The sequence below is a fragment of the Odontesthes bonariensis genome, chromosome 1 (assembly GCF_027942865.1).
Source record: "Odontesthes bonariensis isolate fOdoBon6 chromosome 1, fOdoBon6.hap1, whole genome shotgun sequence".
Taxonomy (NCBI): Eukaryota; Metazoa; Chordata; class Actinopteri; order Atheriniformes; family Atherinopsidae; genus Odontesthes; species Odontesthes bonariensis.
Window position 1 is genome coordinate 16,327,649 of NC_134506.1, and position 22,913 is coordinate 16,350,561.

Consider the following 22,913-nt stretch of genomic DNA (forward strand, 5'->3'; position numbering starts at 1 on the left):
TATTGACACACTGCTTCCTGCTTCTGAAGAGTGCAGACGTGTCTCTGCTTCCTCCTGCTGCTTATCGCTTTATTTGCTTTTAAATCATTTTACTTCTTTCCACAAGTTTTGGATATAATTTTATTCTTTTTCTTTTAAGAGAACCAAGACTTTTTAAAATCATTTTTATTCTTTTTTCGTCTTATCCGATGAGCCAGCGACTACAATCCTTTCAACATGCCCTGTGAAAGCTGTCGGATATATCAACAAGAAATTTGGGCGCTACAAGTAAGGATTTTTGCCATTGAAACTGAAATGGGACTTCATGAAACGCTCCCAATGGAATCCAGTGGTAAGAAGTCCACATTTACTTCCAAAGGAAAGGGTGAAAAAACTGCTACCTCCAACTTAAAGCTAAATGATACTGTGTCTTTTCCAAGACTCTGTAAAGGCACGTATGATGGACTTGGTGCAAAGCCGAAGAGTCGTCAAACTGTTGGTATCAACAGAGAATATGTAACATCACCCGGAATAAAGTTAACAAACATATTTTTACCACTGTCAGAGCCAAATGTGACTGAGTGTAACAGACAGAGAGACGGTACAAAGAAGCAGATGGACAGAGAAACTGTGCCGAGTGTCAAGGTCAAAGATACTCTTGTGCTTGGAGACGGAGCCATATCTAATATAAACATAAACAGAATGGTTACATGCAGCTAAGTGCCACTGTCTCTGACATCACAAGATTACTACCAGAGGTACTGGCAAAACACCAAGGGGTGAAACAGCTGATTGTGCACGTGGGTGCAGTGGACATCAGAGAGAATCAGTCTGAAATCTTAAAAAAAGACTTTGAGAAACTGTTTGAGAGTCTTGATAAAGTGACAATACCAACATTCATAAGTGGACCTCTCCCAAACATCGACAGCAGGATCAACAAATTCAGCCGGCTGCTTCAGTTGAACACATGGCTGTCCAAAGTCTGTGAGTCCAGAGGACCTGATTTCATCGAGAACTTTAATCTTTTCTGGCAAAGAGATGATCTCTTTCAAAGAAAAGGCCCACACCTGAACAGAGGTGGAGTGACACGACTGACGGATAATCTTCTCCACGCTCTGAGGCATCAGAAGGGACCAGGGCCAGGACCAGGACCAGGTCCTGTGCTGCCGCAGAGAGAGAAGACGAGCCAGAGAAGAGCTCCTGCCTCGCCACCCAAGGACCCAGCAAAGGATTCAGCCACAGCAGCCACAGCAGCACCTCCAGCATCCCGAACACAGGATTCAGCAGCTCCACCATCGCCTTCACCACGGGCCTCACCACAGGCCTGGGACCCACCTGCTGCATCTACACCCTCCAGAGATGTTTCACCATCGTTCTCTTCTCCACCGTCACCCAGGAGATTTCCTGATCACCTTGAAAGCTTGGTGAAATCGGGGATTAAAATGGTTCCTCTCACGCCAAACATGGCAAGATCAAGAATTCTATCCTCAAAGAAGCATCGAGCCCCTCTCCCTCCCCAGCCTACTCCATCGACCAAAGCCCCCCAGCTTGGCCCCCACCACCGGTGCCCACAGCTGTCATTTCCAACAGCGTCAATGCTGTTGTCTAGGACACTAAGGGCCTCTGTGTTGGTAAACACCATCTCAACCAGAGGTCCAGGGATGGAGTGAAGAGAGGGACAATCAGATTGTCCAATCAGAGAAATCTTATCCATATCCCTTGCAAGAACACAGCATCCAGTTCAACTATAACTAATCTCAAACACGCAGTACTCAATGTCAGATCTTTAAGTAACAAATCATTCTTAATTAATAGTTTTATTTCCTCTCACAATCTTGATTTTATGTCTTTTAACTGAGACGTGGCTCGACAAAAACACAGCAAATGCAGTCCTGATTGAGTCTAGTCCACCTCACTTCAATTTTGTGTCTGAAACATGAGAAAACCAGAGGGGTGGGGGTGTTTGTGCCATGTTCACGGACAATATACCCACCCACAAGTTGTCATTTGGGTTTTTTTCATCATTTGAGTATGTGTCATTCAAAATGGAGATAAAACAATCTTCCATACTTTATATCACCATTTATAAACCACCACAGAATTGTTTTATTGATGATTTTACTGAACTACTTTCAATTGTGTGCACTGCTTTTGACTGTTTAGTCATAACAGGGGACTTGAATGTGCATGTGGACGTAGCGCATAACAAGGAAGCTAAAGAGCTCACTGCTGTCCTTGAAATGTTTGGTCTAACTCAGCATGTTACTGAGCCCACCCACAACAGAGGGCACACTCTAGATGTGCTCATTTCAAGGGGTGTTGTTATTTCAAACGTGAATGTCGTTGATGTTGCTTTATCTGATCATTTCTGTGTTTTCTTCGACCTATCTGTTATACCCAAACCAGCAGCTGGGTCTGCAGTTGTTCGGGGAAGACTCATAAATGACAGAACAGGGACACAGTTTATGGAAATGATTAGGTTTGAGAACACCCTGTGTTCTGATGTTGATGATCTGTTGAACTCTTACACATCAAGTCTCTTACATGTTTTGGATACCATTGCTCCTGTCAAGGTTAGAATGGTTAAAAGTAGGCAAAGGGCGCCATGGAGGAAAGAAGAGTCGGTCAGGGCACAGAAAAGGGAGTGCCGGAGAGCCGAACGGAAATGGCGCAAGTCAAAGCTCCAGGTTCATTATGAGACTTACAAAGAAAAGCTATGTGTGTTCAACCAGACTTTGCGTAGAACAAGGGAGAGTTATTTTTCTGAAATCATCAAAAACTGCAGTAACAACTCTCGTGTCCTGTTTGCTACAGTAAACAGATTAACAAACCCTCCAGTTTCACTGCCTTTAGAACTCATTTCTACATCCAAGTGTAATGAGTTTGCAATATTCTTTAATGACAAAGTTCAAGGCATTAAAAATGCAATAATTTCCACAACACAAATAACTACTCTGCAGCCAGCTAGACACCTAGAGCTGACACATTTCACACCTGTTACTGACAAAACAGTCGAAGAGACCATCTGCAGTCTGAGTTCATCAACGTGCTGCCTTGATGAGTTGCCCACTAGATTCCTAAAGTCTGTGCAGAGCAGTTTGTTACCACAACTTGCTCATCTAGTCAACATCTCACTCCAGACTGGAACATTTCCAAAGGCCTTAAAAACTGCTGTCATTAAGCCTCTTCTAAAGAAGAGCAATCTTGATGCCACAGTACTGAACAACTACCGGCCCATATCAAACCTGCCATTCTTAGGCAAAGTCCTAGAAAAAGTTGTATACCAACAGCTTAGTGACTTTCTCCTGTCTAACAACGCTTTTGATACTTTCCAATCAGGCTTTAGGCCCCACCACAGCACTGAGACAGCTCTGATCAAGGTGACAAATGACATCCGCCTGAACACAGATGCAAGTAGAGTCACAGTCTTAGTTCTGCTGGACCTGAGTGCTGCCTTTGACACAGTTGACCATGTGATCTTATTACAGAGGTTAGAAGACTGGGTGGGAATCTCTGGTCGTGCTTTAAACTGGTTCAAGTCCTATCTCGAGGACAGGAAATATTTTGTTGAAATTGATAATTGTGTCTCGGAACAAATGGCTATGACCTGTGGGGTTCCCCAGGGGTCAATCCTGGGACCCGTATTGTTCAATCTGTACATGCTTCCACTAGGCCAGCTAATACGCAGCTATAATGTGTCCTACCACAATTATGCAGATGACACTCAGATCTACGTGTCACTGATGGCAGGAGAACATGGGCCTGTAGATACACCGTGTCGCTGCATCGAACAGATCAGTGTGTGGATGCAAAACAATTTCCTCCAGCTAAACTCAGACAAAACTGAAATCATTGTCTGTGGCCCACAGAAACAAAGAGAAAGTGTTATCAGTCACCTTGAGACTCTCTCTCTAAAACCTAACTATCAAGTTAGAAATCTCGGGGTAATATTGGACTCAGACCTGAACTTTAACAGCCACATTAAATCTGTAACATCAGCAGCTTTTTACCATCTAAAAAACATTGCCAGAATCAAAGGAATAGTGTCTAAACCAGACTTAGAGAGACTGATCCATGCGTTTGTCTCCAGCAGGTTAGACTACTGTAACGGCCTGCTCACTGGGCTCTCTAAACGAGCTATAAGACAGCTGCAGTATATCCAGAACGCTGCTGCTCGAGTCCTGACTAGAACCAGGAAATACGACCATATTAGTCCAGTGCTCAGGTCTCTGCACTGGCTTCCTGTCGCTCAGAGAATAGACTTTAAAACAGCTCTGCTTGTGTACAAGTCTCTTCACGGTCAAGCGCCAAAGTACATCTCTGACATGTTAGAGCTATATGAACCAACTCGGGCTCTGAGAACCTCAGGGAGGGGTCTCCTGCTGGTGCCCAGAGTCAGGACTAAACAAGGTGAGGCTGCATTTCAGTTTTATGCTCCTAAAATCTGGAACAGTCTTCCAGAAGATGTGAGACAAGCCTCAACTCTGACAATGTTTAAATCCAGGCTGAAAACAGTTCTATTTAGCTGTGCATATGACACCTGAAAGTATTTTATCTGCACTCTTCATTTTTTAATTAATTAATGATTATTTTAATGGGTTTTAAATTTCTTTCTTTTTTAATTTCTTTCTTTTATTTTTTTTATTCCTTTTTAATGGTTTTATTGCCTTCTTGTGATTTTATGTAGCTGTAAAGCACTTTGAATTGCCCTGTGTATGAATTGTGCTCTATAAATAAAATTGCCTTGCCTTGCCTTGCCTAAATGATAGTCCCGTTAAAGCAATTTGTTTCGAATTTAACTATCATTCATTGGTCTAAAAGAGGCTGTAAATGTGCTGTACTTACATTACTGTTTGCCTTATTTTGGAAATTTCCCATCATCTGATCTCAGTTTTTCAAATAGTAATCTTAAACATAAGCATAACTGAGACTAAGATTTATCTTTATCTACTTATCTTTTCAATTTCATAAGATAGAATTTCTTTTCACTATCTTAAAAAATATTTATTCTATTTATCACTCTTGACACTTTGGCAATTCTGCCGAGTCTACATTATTGCCAATAAAAACACTGAACTTGAACGTTTGGAACCGACATTGGCACGGACTATATTTATATTCATATCCATCTCGCGATTTTTCGAGAATGTTGTGAACGAGAACATAAGCGGAAGTAAATACTCGTCATGGCATAGTTACTAGTGAGAGGGGATGAAGTTGCATAAAAAACGTGGATGCTACTTAATTTTAACTAGTTAAAATCAGTCACGACTTTCAGAGTAAACTATTTCAACGCTCAAAAACAACAGAGCTACTCCCCGTTCATTTAGATAATAAATACAATCGAGGGTCGTGGAATCGTGTAGCACGTTTGGGGCCTGGAAAGACGTGTGCTAATCTAGCTAAGCTAACCAGCGCTAACGCGGTGGTTCAGCTTACGCCACTTTTACCACCGCAGCAAGGCAAAGGCTGTTGAAGCGGCTAGTTTCTACTGCTGATGTCCGTAATCATTTCAGAAAGATAACTAGCTTCGAACCAGATAGCTAAAACTCTAGCCGTGGTGGAGGGAAGCTCGGCTGGATTTAAGATGATCATTGAAAACCTTGATGCATTGAAAACATGGCTGTCTGAAACCCTCGAGCCCATGTAAGTACAGTTAGCATTAGCCACGCAGATGTCTTCTCAACACAGTTTTAAGCGGTTTTGGTAGTTCATGTAAACTCAAAGTTAACTCACTGGGTTGCTCTCATTACTTATGGATGACGTATTGTTAGCAAATTATCCACACTTTTCTGTGCGATAAAGTTGTTTCAATGTTCATGTGTTTAATGGACCCCCCTCCCCTTTTTTTTTTAATTGCAGCTGTGATGCAGACCCTTCGGCTCTCGCCAAGTATGTAGTTGCTTTGGTGAAGAAGGACAAAAGTGAGAAGGAACTCAAAGCTCTGTGTATCGACCAGTTGGACGTATTTCTTCAAAAAGGTTAATCTCAAAGCTACACTTTGCAGATCTCACTTTACGACATCTTAAACGCTGTGTACTACTGTTTGTTGTCATTCATGAATTAAAACATTACTTATTTTTACCATTACTTTCTTGTAGAAACCCAGCCCTTTGTGGACAAGCTGTTTGAAGCCATTGACAACAAAAGCTACCTCCCACAGCTGGAACAACCATCCCCGGTTGTCAAAGTTGACAAGGAAGAGCAGAAGAAAGATGAGGTTATCCTCTCTTCTTATGCATGTACACTTATCAAACACAGGGTTTCCCACACAGTGTAAAAACTTCAGCAGGTCGCTCACACACACATATATATTTTTATTAACTATCCAGAGTGGTGAGATCTGCAACCATAAAGCTACATGCAGTGCTTAAGTGCTGCCTCCTGCCCCTCTCTCTCTCACATACGATACATCAGCTCCTTCCTGTGGGAATGCTCGCTTCTGTCGCAGACTAGGTTTAGCAACTTTCAGAATTCTTTTGAGAGCCTTTCAGCTTCCTTTTGCAAAAAAATACCCAACGAAAACTATTTGAACCTTTTGAGCAAACCTTAGTTACTTTCCGTGCCAGACCACCTGTACCACGCACTGTTCCTCTGCTTTAGTCGCAGAGCGAGACTTTGTAACGCTGCATTAGGTTCTAACACACTTAAATGTGGTGAATGACTACTAAACCGCAGTCTATTCAGTGAGTAGCAGAGTAAACAAGGAGAACATTATAGCTGACATGCATTCAGTTACAATGTGAATAACTGCATAACAATAATAAGATTAAAAGAGTATCTCTGACTGCATCTAAATGTGTCCTTAAATTTGGGTAGGGAAAGATCATGGAAACCAGAATCTCTCTCTCTCTCTCGCTCTCTCACTCTCACTCTCTCTCTCTCTCTCACTCTCTCACACAATGGATGTCGTCATGCTTGCCTGCACACAGAGCTGACTGGAGGCAGCTGCTGGCTGCCCGAGCACATGAAAAAACAGTCTACTAGTGGGGTATATCCATACGAAGCACAGGGTGAAAAAGCTTTGAGCAGTATCGTTATAAATTAAAACTTATATAGAAACAGACATACTGTTTCAATATAAGAAACATACTCCTTCATACCTCCAGGCTATGGTCCAGCCCTACACCCCCGCCCGACCACTTCGCTCTGCGGCCTCCAGGCGCCTTGCTGCCCCGTCACTCAGGGGTCCCTGCGCACGAGCGACACGGTCACGGCTTTTCTCTGTTCTGGCACCCCAATGGTGGAACGATCTCCCGACTGATGTCAGGACAGCTGAGTCGCTTCCCATCTTTTGCCGCAGGCTGAAAACCCATCTCTTCAGGAAACGCTACCCAGATCCGGCCTCTTAGGACATCACCTGTTTCGTCCTAGCTCCTTACGCACTTATTTGTTTCCTAAATTGTCCTCCCATTGGTCTAGGTACCTAACTTACTGCACTTACTCTAGCACTAGTTATGCTCTTAACTGTTTGGTTTTGGAAGGAAATGCACTTATGATTTCTTGTGACCTGAAGTTCTTTTGCCTACCGATGTGGAACACACTTATTGTAAGTCGCTTTGGATAAAAGCGTCTACAAAATGACCGTAATGTAATGTTTGAGGTAGTGTTAGACCTAAACTAAGCATTGAACTAAACTGTCATGTAAGCTAACACAACAGCACAGGCTTGACCTCTGGTTAACAGAATGCAATACTTCCCGCAACAGCTAGTATGACACTCATTGTGGCAATCAGTTTGCAACAAAGCCCTGTAATGCATTTAGAAATTGCTAGAACATAATGTTAGACAACCTTTTGACCAATTTGTATCCGTGTAGCCACTTTTTCTGCAGGTACTGCTGCCATTAAGCCTAATTCTCTCTCAACTCCAAACACATGTACTCATATCTGCCCTTGTATGGTAGCCAATTGTGACACCTCTGCCATACAAGATTTGTGAATGGGGCGAATTCACCCATTTGTGTCTGAAAATGTTTGCAGGCTGAAGCACAGCACACAGGGATTACAAATAGCTGCTGGATGAACATTGATTTATCCACTTAAAACAAAACATTTCAGCCCACTGCAGCTTCAGTGTCTAAAACAGCATCCTGGTCACTTATTTGGTTTAAGTTACAAAGGCAATCTTGGGTCCCATTATTTTCAACATGGCACGAGTCTGAACAACATTTATGTGTGTATTTTGTCTCGTACAGACAAATTGGGAAGAAGATCGAGACAAGAAGTTTTCCCGGCGTGTGACTCACAGCCCTCCACAATCGGGCTCTCGCTACAGCAGAGATGGCAGGTATGAGCATGGTCCTGTTTCCATATTTTAAACGCATTCTCTTTAAAGTATTGTTTTCATTGGACCTATTGCTTTTCTTTTGTTGACATTTAAATGAAATTAAAAAGGAGAGGAGATGACCGTAAAAGAGACGACCGATCCAGAAAGAGGGATTACGATCGCAACCCACCGAGGAGGGACTCGTATCGTGATCGCTACAATCGCAGGAGAGGTCGGAGTTACAGTCGAAGCCGGAGCCGAAGTTGGAGCAAAGACCACATTCGAGACCGCGACAGAGAGAGGGATAGAGATAGGGACAGGGACAGAGACAGGGATCGCGATCGCAGCAGGAGCCGGTCTCGCAGCAGAACTCGCTCCAGGAGCAGGAGTCGAGGTAAGAACCAACTTAACACACAGTGGGGTTACATGGCACTTTAATGGGTACAGCGCCACCTATCGTACCGGGGTACGACATGCTTTGTGCCAATGATTCGATTCATTCACCACCATCTATCCAAGGATAATTACCCTTGCTCAAATAAGCAGCATAACTCAATCTCCCATCTCATAACCCATCTCATCATGTAGACCCACTGACAGTCTTTAAAGACCACCCTTTTTATGTCGGTGAGCTCAAAGCTTGCAGTTTTCCAAGTCGGATCACAAGAAAATGCCATAGTTTCCAGAGATATAATTGTCTTATGTGTTTGTTTTTTATCAAGTATGAAATGACTAAATGTTTTTTCATGACATGTCTAGTATTTAATGCATCGAGTACATTTGAGACTTCTGATCAAGATTGGACAGTATTGATGACTGGATATTTAGGAATGGATCAAGTGATGATTAAAAACAATTAAAATGACAAGTCAAAATTTGTAATGTGTCAATCTCTCTGCTTTAACCTACGTACAAATACCACAAGCGCTACTGTTATATGTTGATGTTTTTTTTTTTTCCTTTTCATAGACCGAGATTCGGGAAAACTTAAGTATGATCATGACCGAGCGGACAGGTCGGAGAGTGGCGATGTTTACACTCCGGCAGCCCTCGTCTCTACTGCAACCACTTCACACTTCCCCGTGCCAACCCTGAGCAGCACCATCACAGTGATCGCCCCCACGCATCATCACAGCAACAACACCACAGAGAGCTGGTCAGACTTCCGGCCTGATCACGCTGTGGACCGTGGCCCTTTTAATAGAGGACCACCCCCCCAGCAGAGGAAGCGATGCCGCGATTACGATGGTAAGAAAAGCCAATGAGCTGCTTTTCATTTAAAAAAAAAAAAAAAAAAGGCGTGAACGTTGGCTGTATCTGTGGTTGTGGTGCGTTTGACGCTCTGTCGTCTTTTACAGAAAAGGGATTCTGCATGCGGGGGGACATGTGTCCTTTTGACCATGGGAGTGATCCAGTTGTAGTGGAGGACGTCAGCCTGCCCAGTATGTTACCCTTTCAGCCTCCACCAATCCCAGGTGTGGACCCACCACCGCCTCCTGGCCTTCCACCACCACCAGCTCTCATGAACCCCCCACCTGTGAACCTTCGTCCCCCCGTGCCCCCACCAGGTTCCCTCCCACCCAGCCTTCCACCTGTTGCAGGTATGAATGTGGATTTTGACCAGAAATGGTATTCAATCTATATAACATGGGTTCAGAACTAATATATGCTATAAATATGTAAAGGTAATACAAGGAAATTTCCTTTTTTTCTTTTTTAGTGTATTTTAGTTTTTTTGTTGTTGTTCTTTGGCTCCCCCTACAGTTGTGCAATGCAACACTATTGTCATGAAAGCAAATCTCCGTGTGAGCCCTGCACATTTACAGTCATACACATGAAATTTGCTGTCGCGTTCAAGAGGCCACAAAAATGTGAAATGATAGTAAAGCTAAACTTTGCGGTGCTGGACTGGAAAACGATGTTGTGAACTGTGGGAATTTGGCTCCTGGGCACTCCAGGGCCCGGAAATGTGCACAACGCAGGTTGATGTACTTCAAACCAAATCAGAAGCTCACCGTTTTACGGTTCAATACTTCTCTAGTGTTTCTTTAAATTGACAGCACCAAATGCAATTATAATTTTCTCTATTAACTGATTTTGTTTGATCTATAAAATTGCAGAAACTGATAAGAAAACTTCCAGCTCAGTTTCCTCAAGCCAACGTTGATATATTCAAATACTTTTGACCTAAATCAATATTGCACGAAATGGGAAAACCTTCTGTGAGTGTTTTAAGTGTTCCAGTGAAAAATCCCTAAACCTTTCAAAAAGAAGCATATAATTGCACGGGATGAAATTCTTGGCCTATAAACCAGTAGAATGGAGGAGACACAGATTGAGGTTTTTTTGTATTTGAACTCCTTTGATAATGGAAGACAGAAGTGACTAAATCTAACATGGAAAACAAGCAGACAGCCTGGATAATTAGCTAAATGTTGCTGGTTAGCGTTTGGTTCTCGGGTGCATGCTTTTTGAAAGCTGTGGAGGGAGCATTCTGGCACCTTGCCAGGAAAAAACGCAGTGGCAACAAGCCCTAAATGATTTTAGATGTGTATATTGTTGATTATTGTGTTGCCAGGCAACGGCTTGTATGCAAGTGCGCACCCTGCCAGCTGCTGTGAATGAACCGGAAATTAATAAAGAGGTTCTCTTAAAACGTTTTGAAAAACAGAAGGCAATAAACGCAACGGTGAGAATAACGGATAGTTCAGCACAGGCCAGAAGGAAATTTAGTTTGACTGATTGTTAATTGTGCTTGGATTATCATGATCCCATAAGATTGAGTTTTATTTTATGTGAAACAGGTCCTCCTCCTCCGCTTCCTCCGTTACAACCTGCAGGCATGGACGCGCCTCCCAATTCCATCACCAGCTCTGTTCCCACCATCGTCACCTCTGGGATGCGCTCGTCACTTCCCCAAATCTCAGCGCCGCTCTTCAGCTCTGGTAACGATTTGTGTCTTCTAAAATAAGACTTTTTTTTTTTTTTGGCAGATAATTGAACTCACCTGGCTGTATGTAAGTGTTGTTTCTATGTTGACCCAGACCATTATGACACAGATGTGTACAATCCTGAGGCTCCCAGTATCACCAACACGTCCAGGCCAATCTACCGCCACCGGGTCAATGCCCAGAGACCTAACCTCATTGGCCTCACAATGGGGGAGGTTGACCAGCCACAGAGAGGTAGTGTTCACATAATACATCAGAACTTTGTATAGATTGTCTTAAAGTAGGACTTTGGGCAGTGTGATAGACTAATTGCTGCTTCACTTATGAACGATAAAGTATGTCTCTCTAGATGTTTTAAAAGTTGTTCTCTGTATTTATGTTTCTTTTCTTTTATTTTTTTTGAGCCGTGCACTTTGCTCCCTGATTTAATCCATTCACTGTTTTTCCCCCACCAGACAAGATCCCCAACAACAGTATGAGAATCGTCATGGAATGTGAATCACGGAAAAGACCAGTTCGTCTTCATGATGGTTGTCTGCCCCCCAAAAAACCTTGGTTTGACAAGTAAGTAGAACAGAAATGCTGGTTGTAAACATTTTGCGAAACAGTGGTTGACGATGGTATGTGTTCGTGTCATTCTCACCGTTCGTTTTTTTTTTTTTTTCTCTGCTCAGACCCAACTTCAACATACCAAACCAGCAGGGCTTCCACAAAAGAGCTCAGTTCTCTCCCAACGCCAAGCTGCTTGTTCGGCAAATTCCCCCTGAGCTCAACAACATCAGCAAACTCAATGAACATTTCAGCAAGTTTGGCACCATCGTTAACCTGCAGGTCGGTTCCAGTCAGGGGCTGCTGTGGGTTTGTGGGCTGCAAACTATGGAGGGATGGAGATAAATAGTATCAGAAGAGGTTAGGGATGAAACATTGGGCAGGTTTTGGGTACATGTTGAATTAAACTACCTACTCTCTTCAAAACAAAGTCAAAGCTTTGTGATGAATGGACACAGTTTGAAATGAAGTCATTCAGTTGCTCTTTGTCCATTTGATAACTTAACAGTTGCCCTATTTATGACCAAAGTGGTGCCGGTTCTGTTTTAGGACTAATGATAGTCAATTCAGTGTTGATTGTCTAAAGAGCTGGTTAAGAACTGGTTTGGTTTTTCCACAGCCAGGAAGTAAAGCCATGTCATCACAGTAGTTTAAACTTCTTTGCTCTTTTGCCCTATGTTTGATTCACAGTTTCTCTTCTCAGGTTAGTGTTGGTCTAATGTTTTTCTGTAAAATGATGTCTTAATATGGTTTATAAACCAGTCTAGTTTATAAATGCTATTTTAAGTAACAAATAACAGTGTTTCCTTGCCAGGGTGAATGATCTTTCCAAATGCCGACTAATATTTCTGGATGGCGCTGCTAACGGGATTAATGCACGCTGTTTTTAATGGGATCTACCCACATTAGCTGGTGATGTTAAATCATCTGAAAGTTTTTATTTATTTTTTTTATATAAAAATGTCTATAAACATTATTCGAAATTGTGATTGTTACTCTATGCAGTGCTGGACAAACATTCTAAAATGTGACTGATAAAATGGCACGAAAATGAGAGGAACACTGAGCTGAAGTGGTTCCTCTGCTGCTTTGACTTCACATACAAGTGCATCACTAGCCTAGCAAGCCAGACCCGTACAGCAAAAAGCTGTACAGGGGTCTAGTGACGCTGGATAACAGTGTGGGCCGGATAAACGGTTGTCTGTCAAGTTGCCTCTGCACTCAACGCCACGCAATAGGATGGCGCAACAACCAATCAGAGCGATGAAGAAGGATTACGTAGATTAAATTAAACTTTTACCGTACCCGGTGGGCAAAAACTTAAGTGCAGTTATCTGTTCGTCTTGCAAAGAAAACTGTATATCTAAATTTTCTAGAGTCGCTGCCAAAGCCAAATCGAAAGACTGTTCGCTGGACGCAGCCATTGTTTACCTCTCTCTGGAACTACACACTGAAACGTCGCACCTCTGTCGTCACTAGGTAGCCCGGCCTCCGACCCCGCTTCTCACGATTTGATTGGCCCGTTTAAGTTTCAATTTGCAGCCTCGCAAAACGACCACAAGTGACTAGACTAGCCCCGGAGCAAATTCAATTTGCGGTCGCTAGGGGAGTCTAGATTTCTAGGCTAGTGCATCACCGCTAACTTATCCATTTTTTTTTTTTTTTTTTTTTTTTTTTTTTTTTTTTAAAAAGACATGCTATGCAACTTTTTCATGGTCATAATATTGCTTGGCAATCATCAGTTTGCTTGGCTGACCCGTTCCGATGAAAACGGTGACATTTCCATCTCCATCTGGTGGCCCAAGCCCGAAACAGCGCTTGCAACTTTGCCTGTGGCGCCGCGTGCTTTGTTTATCTCTGGAAGTCTCGCGACACACGAGAGCCGAGAACTACTGCTTCACGGCAGGTCGTAAAGGGCTCTGAGCCGAGCCAGGTAGCCTGAGAGACACACCCCCTCTCCATTAGCTGTCGACGGCTAAATTGAATGCGGTTAGCTTCTAGAGTTGTAATATAGTTTGTAATAGATATCGTGATGGCAGAACCACCGCTACTTGCCCGTCTGACCGCTGAGTCACCCAGAGCCAGCGATTCAGCGGTCAGACGGGCAAGTAGCGGATCCATGCCAACTCAGAGCTTTTTAAGTTTCGATTCTGGCTCGTGACTTGACGAGTGAGCGCCCAGTCGGCAGCTACAGGCAACTACAGGCTCGGTTAGCGTGGCTTCATGCATCTTGTACAGTCGTTGAAAAATAATCATTTAGTGATATAGGGAGGGCAAGATCATTCCATGTTGTTTACTTGTAGGTCTAAATTCAGCATTGCCTCACCTAATGCTACCACATTTGTCGCTGTGTAAATGCACACACTAGCTGTTGTGTCTGGCTTTCAGATAAAATGGCATTGAATTATTACTTGACAAAAAGAAATGAATGAACTTGTAGCTGTAGGCTGCTCTTTGATTTATCAAAATGAATTGATAAATGGGACAAAAAAAGGCGAGGCGCATAGCCACTAAACGGCAGAAAGGTTTATTTTTATTTTTTTAATTAATTTTTTTTTAATAAGTGATTCAAGTGGTCCGTATAACTCGAATCCCCTCCTCGAAATGATCAAATCAGCCCGGATTGCCCAAAAGATTCTCCAACTCTCTGCCAGTGTCTTGAAAAATAAACCGTAAATTGCCTCTGGTGGGTTTACGACAGTCTGGCTAGACTGTCGCCTATTTTCTACGGAGCTCCCCCTACAGCTTTGGGATGTGTATTGCATGGTAAACAAACCCCATATTACTGAGCCCTGCTTTAATGTTTTTACAGGTGGCCTACCAAAATGACCCAGAGGGGGCCCTGATACAGTTTGCCTCTCCAGAGGAGGCTCGGCGAGCTATGCAAAGCACAGAAGCTGTTCTCAACAACCGTTTCATCAGGGTGCACTGGTTTCGTGAAGATGGGAGCGATGGACATGGCCAGCCTCGGCCGCAGCAGCCACAGCCAGCCATGGTACAAGCTCAACTCAAATCTGTCACTCATACGACCCTGCTGTTACTGACTGTTATTTCTTAGTACAAACGAAAATATATATATTTTTCACTTTTTAAAAAAAAAAGATTCCATTTATGCATATAGTCCAGTTCATTCAAAATAAAGCAGATTCATTTTACTTCAAATTAGTTAAATTCATATAAAAAGTTGCCAAGGAAACCAACAGTTTGCATTGAAATCTTGACTTTTATTCAACCCTGTCCCGAGCATCCACAAAGCAACAGTGGAGAGGAAACCTCCAGCAGAGCCAGACCCGGGAAGGTCATCTGCCTCAACCAGTTGGGGATTAAGAGGACAAGAAAGAGGGTTCAACAGGCACCGTAACGCCAGGCCAGGGATATCTGCTGAGAAAGAGAAACACAAGCTAATGACAAAAATAATTTAATGTGTACACGGGGAGCGAGGATATGAGAGCGAGGCAGGCGTTCAGTGCATGGCGAAAGGTTCCCCAGCAGCCCAGGCTTTTTGCAGTGTATGAATAAGGGGGTGTTTTTGGCACGGTTAAGAAGCTGAAGAACGCACTCCTAGAAACTGCTTCTGTTTGCGAGTTAAAAGAAATCCTGGTGGAAAATGACTGCAATATTCCTTAAGCTAGCCATGTAGAGTAACCACATAGTAAGACGGTGTCTTCCTGTCTTCCAAAGACCGCTTCAGTTTTGTCTGAATTTAGATGCTGGAAATGATGAGTCATCCAGTTCATTAGGTCTTAAAGACATGCTTGCAATCCTCAGTTATTTCCAAGGCTGGATATAGTCCGCACGCACTCTTAGTGTGGTACTTGTAAGCAGCAGTTGCCTAAATACCAGCTCTGCTTCCCTTTTCAGTTCAGGTACAGAGGGCTTATTTCACAGAGCGATATGAGTCAGTCAGTGATATGTTTAAAACGGTCAGTAAATAAAGCAGATGACAAAGATTTAACTAATAGTTCAACAGAACAAGAAATCTGGATGAATAAGCAAGACTTGTTTTTGAAATAGTTATTCCACCTCTTTGTTGTTAAGCAGCCTTCAGCCACGTCTCTCAAGCAGTCAGTCAAGGACCGCCTCGGACCCCTGCTCCCTGCAAACTCTGAGCCCTCCCGGGATTCCAGTGTTGCCTCTCAGGTATGTGTGGATAGTCTTGTTGAGGATGTGCTTTTCCTTGCATTTACATGTCAAAATCAGCACTTGGTGTGTATGAAACGGGTCTTTTTTCCTCTCTACTTTTCAGAATGCCTCCAAAGTGTCAGTGAAAGATCGTTTAGGTGTCTTTGCCAAACCAGCAGCTCTTGTTGAAAAAGTAAAACCCTACTTTATTAATTAAATAAAACAAAATCCTTTGAAAGTGCTCAAATTTTATTTGCCATGTCTTTTTCTCCTGTCCAGGTGTTTCCAACATCCATGGGCCTCACCAAGACTGTTTACAATCCTGCTGCTTTGAAGGCAGCCCAGAGGACTTCTGAGGAGGTCCTGAAGAAGAAACAGGTGAGAATTGAACGAGATGGTGGGGAGTCTAGGGATTTGGGAGCAGGGCTAAAATCATCCTTTGGATTTCCCCATAATTACTTGTACAGGAAGCCCTAAAATTACAGCAGGATGTGAGGAAGAAGAAGCAGGAAATATTGGAGAAGCACATTGAGACACAGAAGGTAAGACCATTTTCTCGTACTTTTACCTGTAACCTGTCAGCAAAGCTGTCGGATGTCTGGTCCACCTAAACTTTACTGTGATTTTACATATTGTATGAGTGTTGTGTAATCTTTAAACCCAGAATTAAAGTTGTGATGTTGTTTTTCTGCTTCTGTCTACTGCAGCTTCTGATATCCAAACTTGAGAAGAACAAAGGAATGAAGGCAGAAGACAAAGCTAAGATCATGGAAACCTTAGGCATGTTAACAAAGAGCATCACCAAACTGCAAGAGGAGATAAAGGGAATCTCAAGCTGCAGCAACCCGCTTCGGACTGCCAAGAGTAAAGCCCAGGTAGTGCTTTCTCCCTGCTTGTACAATCCCGCAACTCATAGACATCTTCAGAAAGTTGTACGTTTAAAAAAAATTGAGCGATTACATTTTTGTTTTTTTTATTATTTATTTATTTTTTCTTTGTGCCAATTTTTGGGTTCTGCTTTTCTACTGGTTTTTAATTAAAAAAAAACTGGGTATACATCACTATTTCTGTAAGAATATCTGCTCACTAATTGTAAGATAATTACACACTTCTTTGATTTTCATAGTGTTTTTTTTATTAGTAGCCAGTCTGGTTTATAGCTTCAGATTTGTGTTTAACCAGCTGTGACTCTTGCAGGCACAGAAAGAACTACTGGATGCAGAGCTGGACCTGTATCAAAAGACTCAGGCTGGAGAGGACACAGCTTTGTTGAAGATGAAGTATACCCAGCTCCAAATTGAGGTACGGAAGGAGAAAACTGTTCTCCATGCTTGAAAGGAAGTGTGGGCGGGGAAACAAAGTCCCCACAGCAGCCACTTGGGGGCACTGCTGCTTTCATAACAAATTATAATGATGATATTTGAGTTTCCTCTCGACAACGTTAAGGTGTTTCATTTGCTTTGTTTTCTTTCAGGCAGCTAAAAGAGGACTTCTGTCAACAGGACGAGGCCGCGGTGTCCATGCTCGGGGCCGGGGTGCCGTCAGGGCCAGAGGAAGGGGCTCCAGGGGCCGGGGCAGAGGCATGCCATCTCATGCAGTGGTGGACCATCGACCTCGAGCGCTGGAGATCTCTGGTTTCTCTGATTCAGACCGCGTAGATTTGCTTCCACACTTTGCTGTAAGTTGGAACTACTTTACTGAGAATAAGACGGTTGTAGCCCGTTGAGAGGGACACCTTCTGTGAACTCTAAATGTCCACAAGTAAAACTATCTGCAATTCCTGCATTTGTGAGTAACATGCGAATGACTCACTGTCTACTGATGTTTACAGCTGAACCGTGCATGATTGTGTATATCAAATGCTGACTTGTGGCTGTCACCCCTGACTTTTTTGGTATAAAGACATTGCTGGGTTTAACAGCTGAGATACTTGCACCAATCATGTAAACTGGATTGAAAAACCGAGGAAAGGAGGTTATTATACCTGCATTGTTAAAAGCACCTCGTTGGACCAGGAAAGGTCACTGAGGATTTAAAAGTTTTCCTCTAGTGCAAGAGATCCTTAAGGTTTTTTTTTTCTGACTGCACATAATTAAGTAAACTTGTTTAGTGACCAGAATTTTGTTTTTCAGCAATTTGGAGAGATTGAAGATTGCCAGATGGATGAAAGCAACCTGTCTGCGGTCGTCACATACAAGACGAGAGCAGAGGCAGAGCAGGTGAGGCATTTCTTCCCATATTTTTTTACTCACTCTGGACTGGAGTGTCATGACAAAAACTGCATTTAAAGCGATACTCCGGAATTTTCGACATTGGACCTCATTTCCGAGTCAACCAGAGTGTAAGAAATGTGTACAGATGTTTTTTTTTTTTAAATTCCATGCAGCCCTTGTGAAACCACTGGTCGCTGTTGCTAAGCTAGCGCAAGTGATCGACTTTTGGTAGCCTGCCACAAGAAAACAGTCTTGCCCAATTCAATAAACACTCAAAGCACATCAATTGTTATGTCAGGCAGTGGATGTAAAGGTTTGTGGTGATAGAGTAATGTTTGAAATAAAACTGACCTTGCATTACATGGATTTTTATCATATGAGGGACTAGTTTATAGTGGTCAGCGGAATTGTACCTTACTCTCGGCAGTTGTGATGTAGCTAGTTCTGCTGCGTTTGGATCGAGCGAGTTTGCTGCGAGCGGATTATAAACCAACAACGTGGTAACATGGTAAACCAGTGTGCCTTTGCTAATTGCAACAATAGAGCCCATAGATGGGTTCCGAAAAGTTTCCATTATTTTCCAATGAAAGATCCGGAAAGAGCAAAACTCTGGCTCCTAGCTGCAGGATTAGACATACAAACTCCGATGGAGACGCTGCGTATCCGGGTCACATTATTATAAGTGCACATTATAATAGTTACACTGTGGACTATTAGTTATTATAGCTTACACGGTACGTTTTTTCAATTAACCAATAGATAACAAATCTCAACAAAATTTTGTTTTGGTAACTTACCGCAATGACAACTGGCCATTGGGTCCAGCAGGTCTGGGTCGTTTTTTCCAGTTTATCTTATCGACTGAGAAGAATGTTTCTAGCACTCCGCGGTTGAGATGTGGTAAGAAGTCCTGGTGATCCGTTATGCACACATCTCGAGATGTGCTATGGCCAGACAAATCTAGACTATGGAACGATGTATCAAGCTCCAGCTCTTCCATCTGTGGGATAACTAAGTCCCACTCTCAGCAGCAAAAGCATTCTTCCTCCGTCTCCATTGCTTTGCAATTTTGGCACCGACACCACCAATCCCCGGTTATTCTAGCTGCGGCTGTCTCTACAGACGCCCTCTCTCGTTCGTCCCTCTCTCGTTCCATCTCTCTCAACTCTTCCTCAGTATATTCCGGCTCGTACAGGTATGCTTCATTGGAAAAATTAAATGGCTCGTCCTCGTCATCAAAAGCACCGGGTTCTCCGAACATTGCCTTTCTTTGATCAAGTTTTTGTATGCTCAAGTAGTTGTGACAGCATCATTCTTCACAAAACAAACTATTGGCAGCGAGAGCCGGTAAGATTGGCTAGATATTAGTCCGCGGCTGCCAAACTTTCAAACCAGGAAGCACGAATGGCTACAGGTAATAACATATAATTGTAAGGTTGGTTTTACTCCCTAAATCTCTCTATCAACGTAGATATTTGCATCCATAGCCTGGCAAGACAATTGATGTGCTTTAAGTGTTTATTGAATTGGGCAAGACTGTTTTCTTGTGGCAGGCTACCAAAAGTGGATCACTTGCGCTAGCTTAGCAACAGCGACCAGTGGTTTTACAAGGGCTGCATGGAATTTAAAAAAAAAAACAAAAAAACATCTGTACACATTTCTTACACTCTGGTTGACTCGGAAATGAGGTCCAATGTCGAAAATTCCGGAGTATCGCTTTAAGTCTTTTGGACTTACCTCTTTGCAAATTTTTTTTCTGCTTTCTTGTGTTTGGTTCACTTGTAGGCGGCTTTCCACGGGGTGAGACTTAACAACCAGACCTTACGTCTGGCCTGGCATAAACCTGCCATGACTCTTAGTACTGCAGATGCTGATGAGGAAGAACCACAAGAGGATGAGGTTTGTGGATGTTTCTCGCTTTGCAGCCCCTTTAGCTGCAAATTAAACCTATTTGTTGTTGTGCTGCCTTTCATGCTAATATATTTAGTTTAAACAAGAATATTTGAATGTTCCATCTTCAGATATTTATTCAGGAAAGCTTATTGGATTCATTTTTTGCTCTGTTGCACTTAAAGAACACTAGAGGGAGCCATAACACATCACGGAAGGGACCATCATGAAACTGTTGCATGAACTCTTGTACTCATTAAGCAGTTGTTTTGTCTGCAGGATGATGCACTCAGGTTGAGAATTTAGTCCCTCTTGAGATTTTTTATTTTTTTTTAAATAGGTGCAGTAAAAGGTCGACTTTAATTTGCTTTCTGCTCACCCAGTTTTTAATCGGCTGTATCAATCTTAATCTTATTTTCTTTTGTTAGTACCCAGAAGAGTCACTGAGTGACGATGCATTGCTGCAGGACGACGATGAGGAGGAAGATGACAACGAGCCTCGGCCCTGGCGCAGATGAAGCTCGGTTAGGGGCTCTCTTTTGGTTACGCTGTTGTCGACAACGAGCAACAATCCAGCAACTTTCTTAGATTTCAATGCTTGTTTATAAATCAACAAGGCACACTTCACTTTGGCTAGACTTTTTTTTTTTTTTTTTTTTCTGAACACATATGTAACTGGCAGAACTATGTGCGTTTTGATTAATTTTAATATATATAAACCAGACACAACAGTGCTGAATTTTTTTAACGCTCTTAATGTAGTTTTTTTTCTTTTTTTTTCTTTATTGGTTCCCCAAATGCAAATGATTTGACTAGATTTGTGACAGCGGATCACTCGGCCCCATTTGTGGAGCTCTCAGTTAAAAGAAAAACCTGTGTTGTAATTTAACTGAACGACAGACGGTAGCTTTTGTAGGATAGTATAAGTTTGACTGGTTGAAAAGCTTTTGTGTGAATATTTTATGACATGGTTTGAGTAATTTGTATGAAAGCTTAGCTTCTCAGTTCTTGGCTTTACTTTGGATTGTACAAAAAATAAAGAGTTGAAATGGTCTGAAAACATCCTGCCAAACATGAAAAAAAGAAAAAAGAAAAGAAAAAAAGACAAAAAAAAAGAGAGAAAAGCTTATGGCAGTGGAAAAAAAGAACACTCCCAGGAAAAGCTGGGAGAAAAAGACCATTTCAACAAAACAAAAAAAAAACTTCCTCTTCACCTTAAGAGCAAACTTCCTGAAAAAGATTTCCTTCCTTATTCCCAAGTTTGGATCGGTAAGGTATTGAGAACCTTTTCACGGTAAGGTGCCTGCCAAGGTAAGGATGAGACATTATTTGTTTTTGCCTTCCTTTAGCATGGCTGAACAAAACATACCTATACCTGACATTCATTTGAATCTAATGCTACTAATTGTTCTTCTGTTTGTTTCAGAGCCGTAGGCGACCTCCAGCTACATCGCTCCCCTCTTCAAGATGCAACATTTTAAAATGTATTCTTGTATTCATATGCAGATATATTTTGTTTTAAACTCAAATGTGGCTATAATGAAAACATGAAGATTTTTCTATGAATTGAGAACCCTGTTTGCACTTTGTGTGTGATACAAGAATTGCCCGCTGGTGAGGGAGGCATGTTGTGTGCAAGTAGAGGGAATGCAACCCAACCCGTGACATTGTGCTGTTGAACAGTTTTCTTAATTCGGCTTCAAAGCAATAGCTTTTAGACTTGGTGCATTGATCTCCCCTCTATGATAACAAAGTTGGGACAATGCTTAGAATGCAAATGAAAACAATGAAAAGTTCAAATCGTATAAAGCCAATATCCACAATAGGACATAAAAACGATGTACAAAGTGAGACAAAACTCTACAAAGTAAATGCTTAGATGTTTCTAATGTACACTGGCTTGCCAAAGTATTTACCCCCCATGGCTTTGAGTTCCAGATTGTAAAGCAACAAAATAGGAACAAATGGATATGTGCGTTTCTTTATCGTTGGATGCCAACAACCATGATAAAGTAAGATTTTAGCTTGCATAGCTTTTGACTCCCCAAAGGCAGTAGTTTGTAGAGCCACGTTTCCCAGCAATAACAACCACAACTCTCTTAGAGTAGGGGTCTGTTACTTTCCCAAATCTAACCACTGGGTTTTTTGCCCATTCTTTGAAGTAAAAGACTCCACCTCGTTCAAGTTGGATGGGTTTCTTTGGTGTACAGGAATCTTCATGCCACAGATTCTCAATTGGATTGTCATCTGTTCCAAAACTTTTAAGCCTTTGACCTTAAACCGCTTCCATGTTGTATTAGCAGTGTAGTTCATTGTCCTGCTGCAAGGTGAGCCTCTGTCCCACTCTGGAAAATCTCTGGAAGACTGAAACAAGATTTCCTCAAGAATGTCCCCAATCATGCTTCCCTGTGGGGATGGTGTTCTTGAGGAGATGAGAAATATTATGTATGCACCAGACATGGCGTTTTCCTTGATGACCAAAAAGTTCAATTTTAGTCTTATTTGCCTGGAGGACCTTCTTCTATATATTTGGTGAATCTCCCACACACCTTTTAGTAAACTCTGAAAATTCTTTCATATTCTCATCTGTAACACAGCTTTCTTCTGGCCACTCTTCAGTAAAGCCCATCTCTGTGGAGTTTACAGCTTATAGTAGTCCTACACTTGTACACAATGATACCTCTGGCCTTCTTGTTCCCTCTCTGAACTCGGTCTGTGAGTTTTGGTGGCCTTCTCTCTCTATTCAGGTTTGTTGTGGTGCCATATTCTTTCCATTTTGCGATGATGGATGTAATACGGTTCCATTTAATTATAAAGGTTAGGATATTTTTATTTCTCCACAACTTTGCAGATGCTCCTTGGTTTTACGTGGTGTTGCTTGCTTGGTGGTGCCTCTTGATTAGTGATGTTGCAGACTGGAGCTGTTCAGAACAAGTGTATA

The 22,913-nt window shown here is 42.3% G+C and overlaps 1 protein-coding gene across 3 annotated transcripts; it reads left to right on the top strand.

Moving 5' to 3' along the window:
* Positions 1-5,133: 5,133 nt before the first annotated feature.
* On the top strand, positions 5,134-21,212 carry rbm26 (RNA binding motif protein 26). Of its 3 annotated transcripts, none has more exons than XM_075487022.1 (22): positions 5,134-5,625; positions 5,842-5,960; positions 6,081-6,199; positions 8,177-8,268; positions 8,376-8,641; positions 9,217-9,495; positions 9,606-9,848; positions 11,052-11,192; positions 11,292-11,432; positions 11,654-11,762; positions 11,873-12,029; positions 14,560-14,742; positions 15,786-15,887; positions 15,994-16,062; positions 16,149-16,247; positions 16,337-16,411; positions 16,577-16,744; positions 17,067-17,171; positions 17,344-17,547; positions 18,002-18,088; positions 19,868-19,981; positions 20,401-21,212. In XM_075487022.1, the coding sequence occupies exons 1-22, from the start codon at positions 5,567-5,569 to the stop codon at positions 20,488-20,490; spliced, it is 3,021 nt and encodes a 1,006-aa protein (XP_075343137.1). In that variant the 5' UTR covers positions 5,134-5,566; the 3' UTR covers positions 20,491-21,212. The 3 variants fall into 3 exon arrangements, with proteins under 3 accessions (XP_075343137.1, XP_075343204.1, XP_075343272.1); XM_075487089.1 differs by having other exon boundaries at positions 15,789-15,887; XM_075487157.1 differs by having other exon boundaries at positions 11,307-11,432.
* The last annotated feature ends 1,701 nt before the right edge of the window (positions 21,213-22,913 follow it).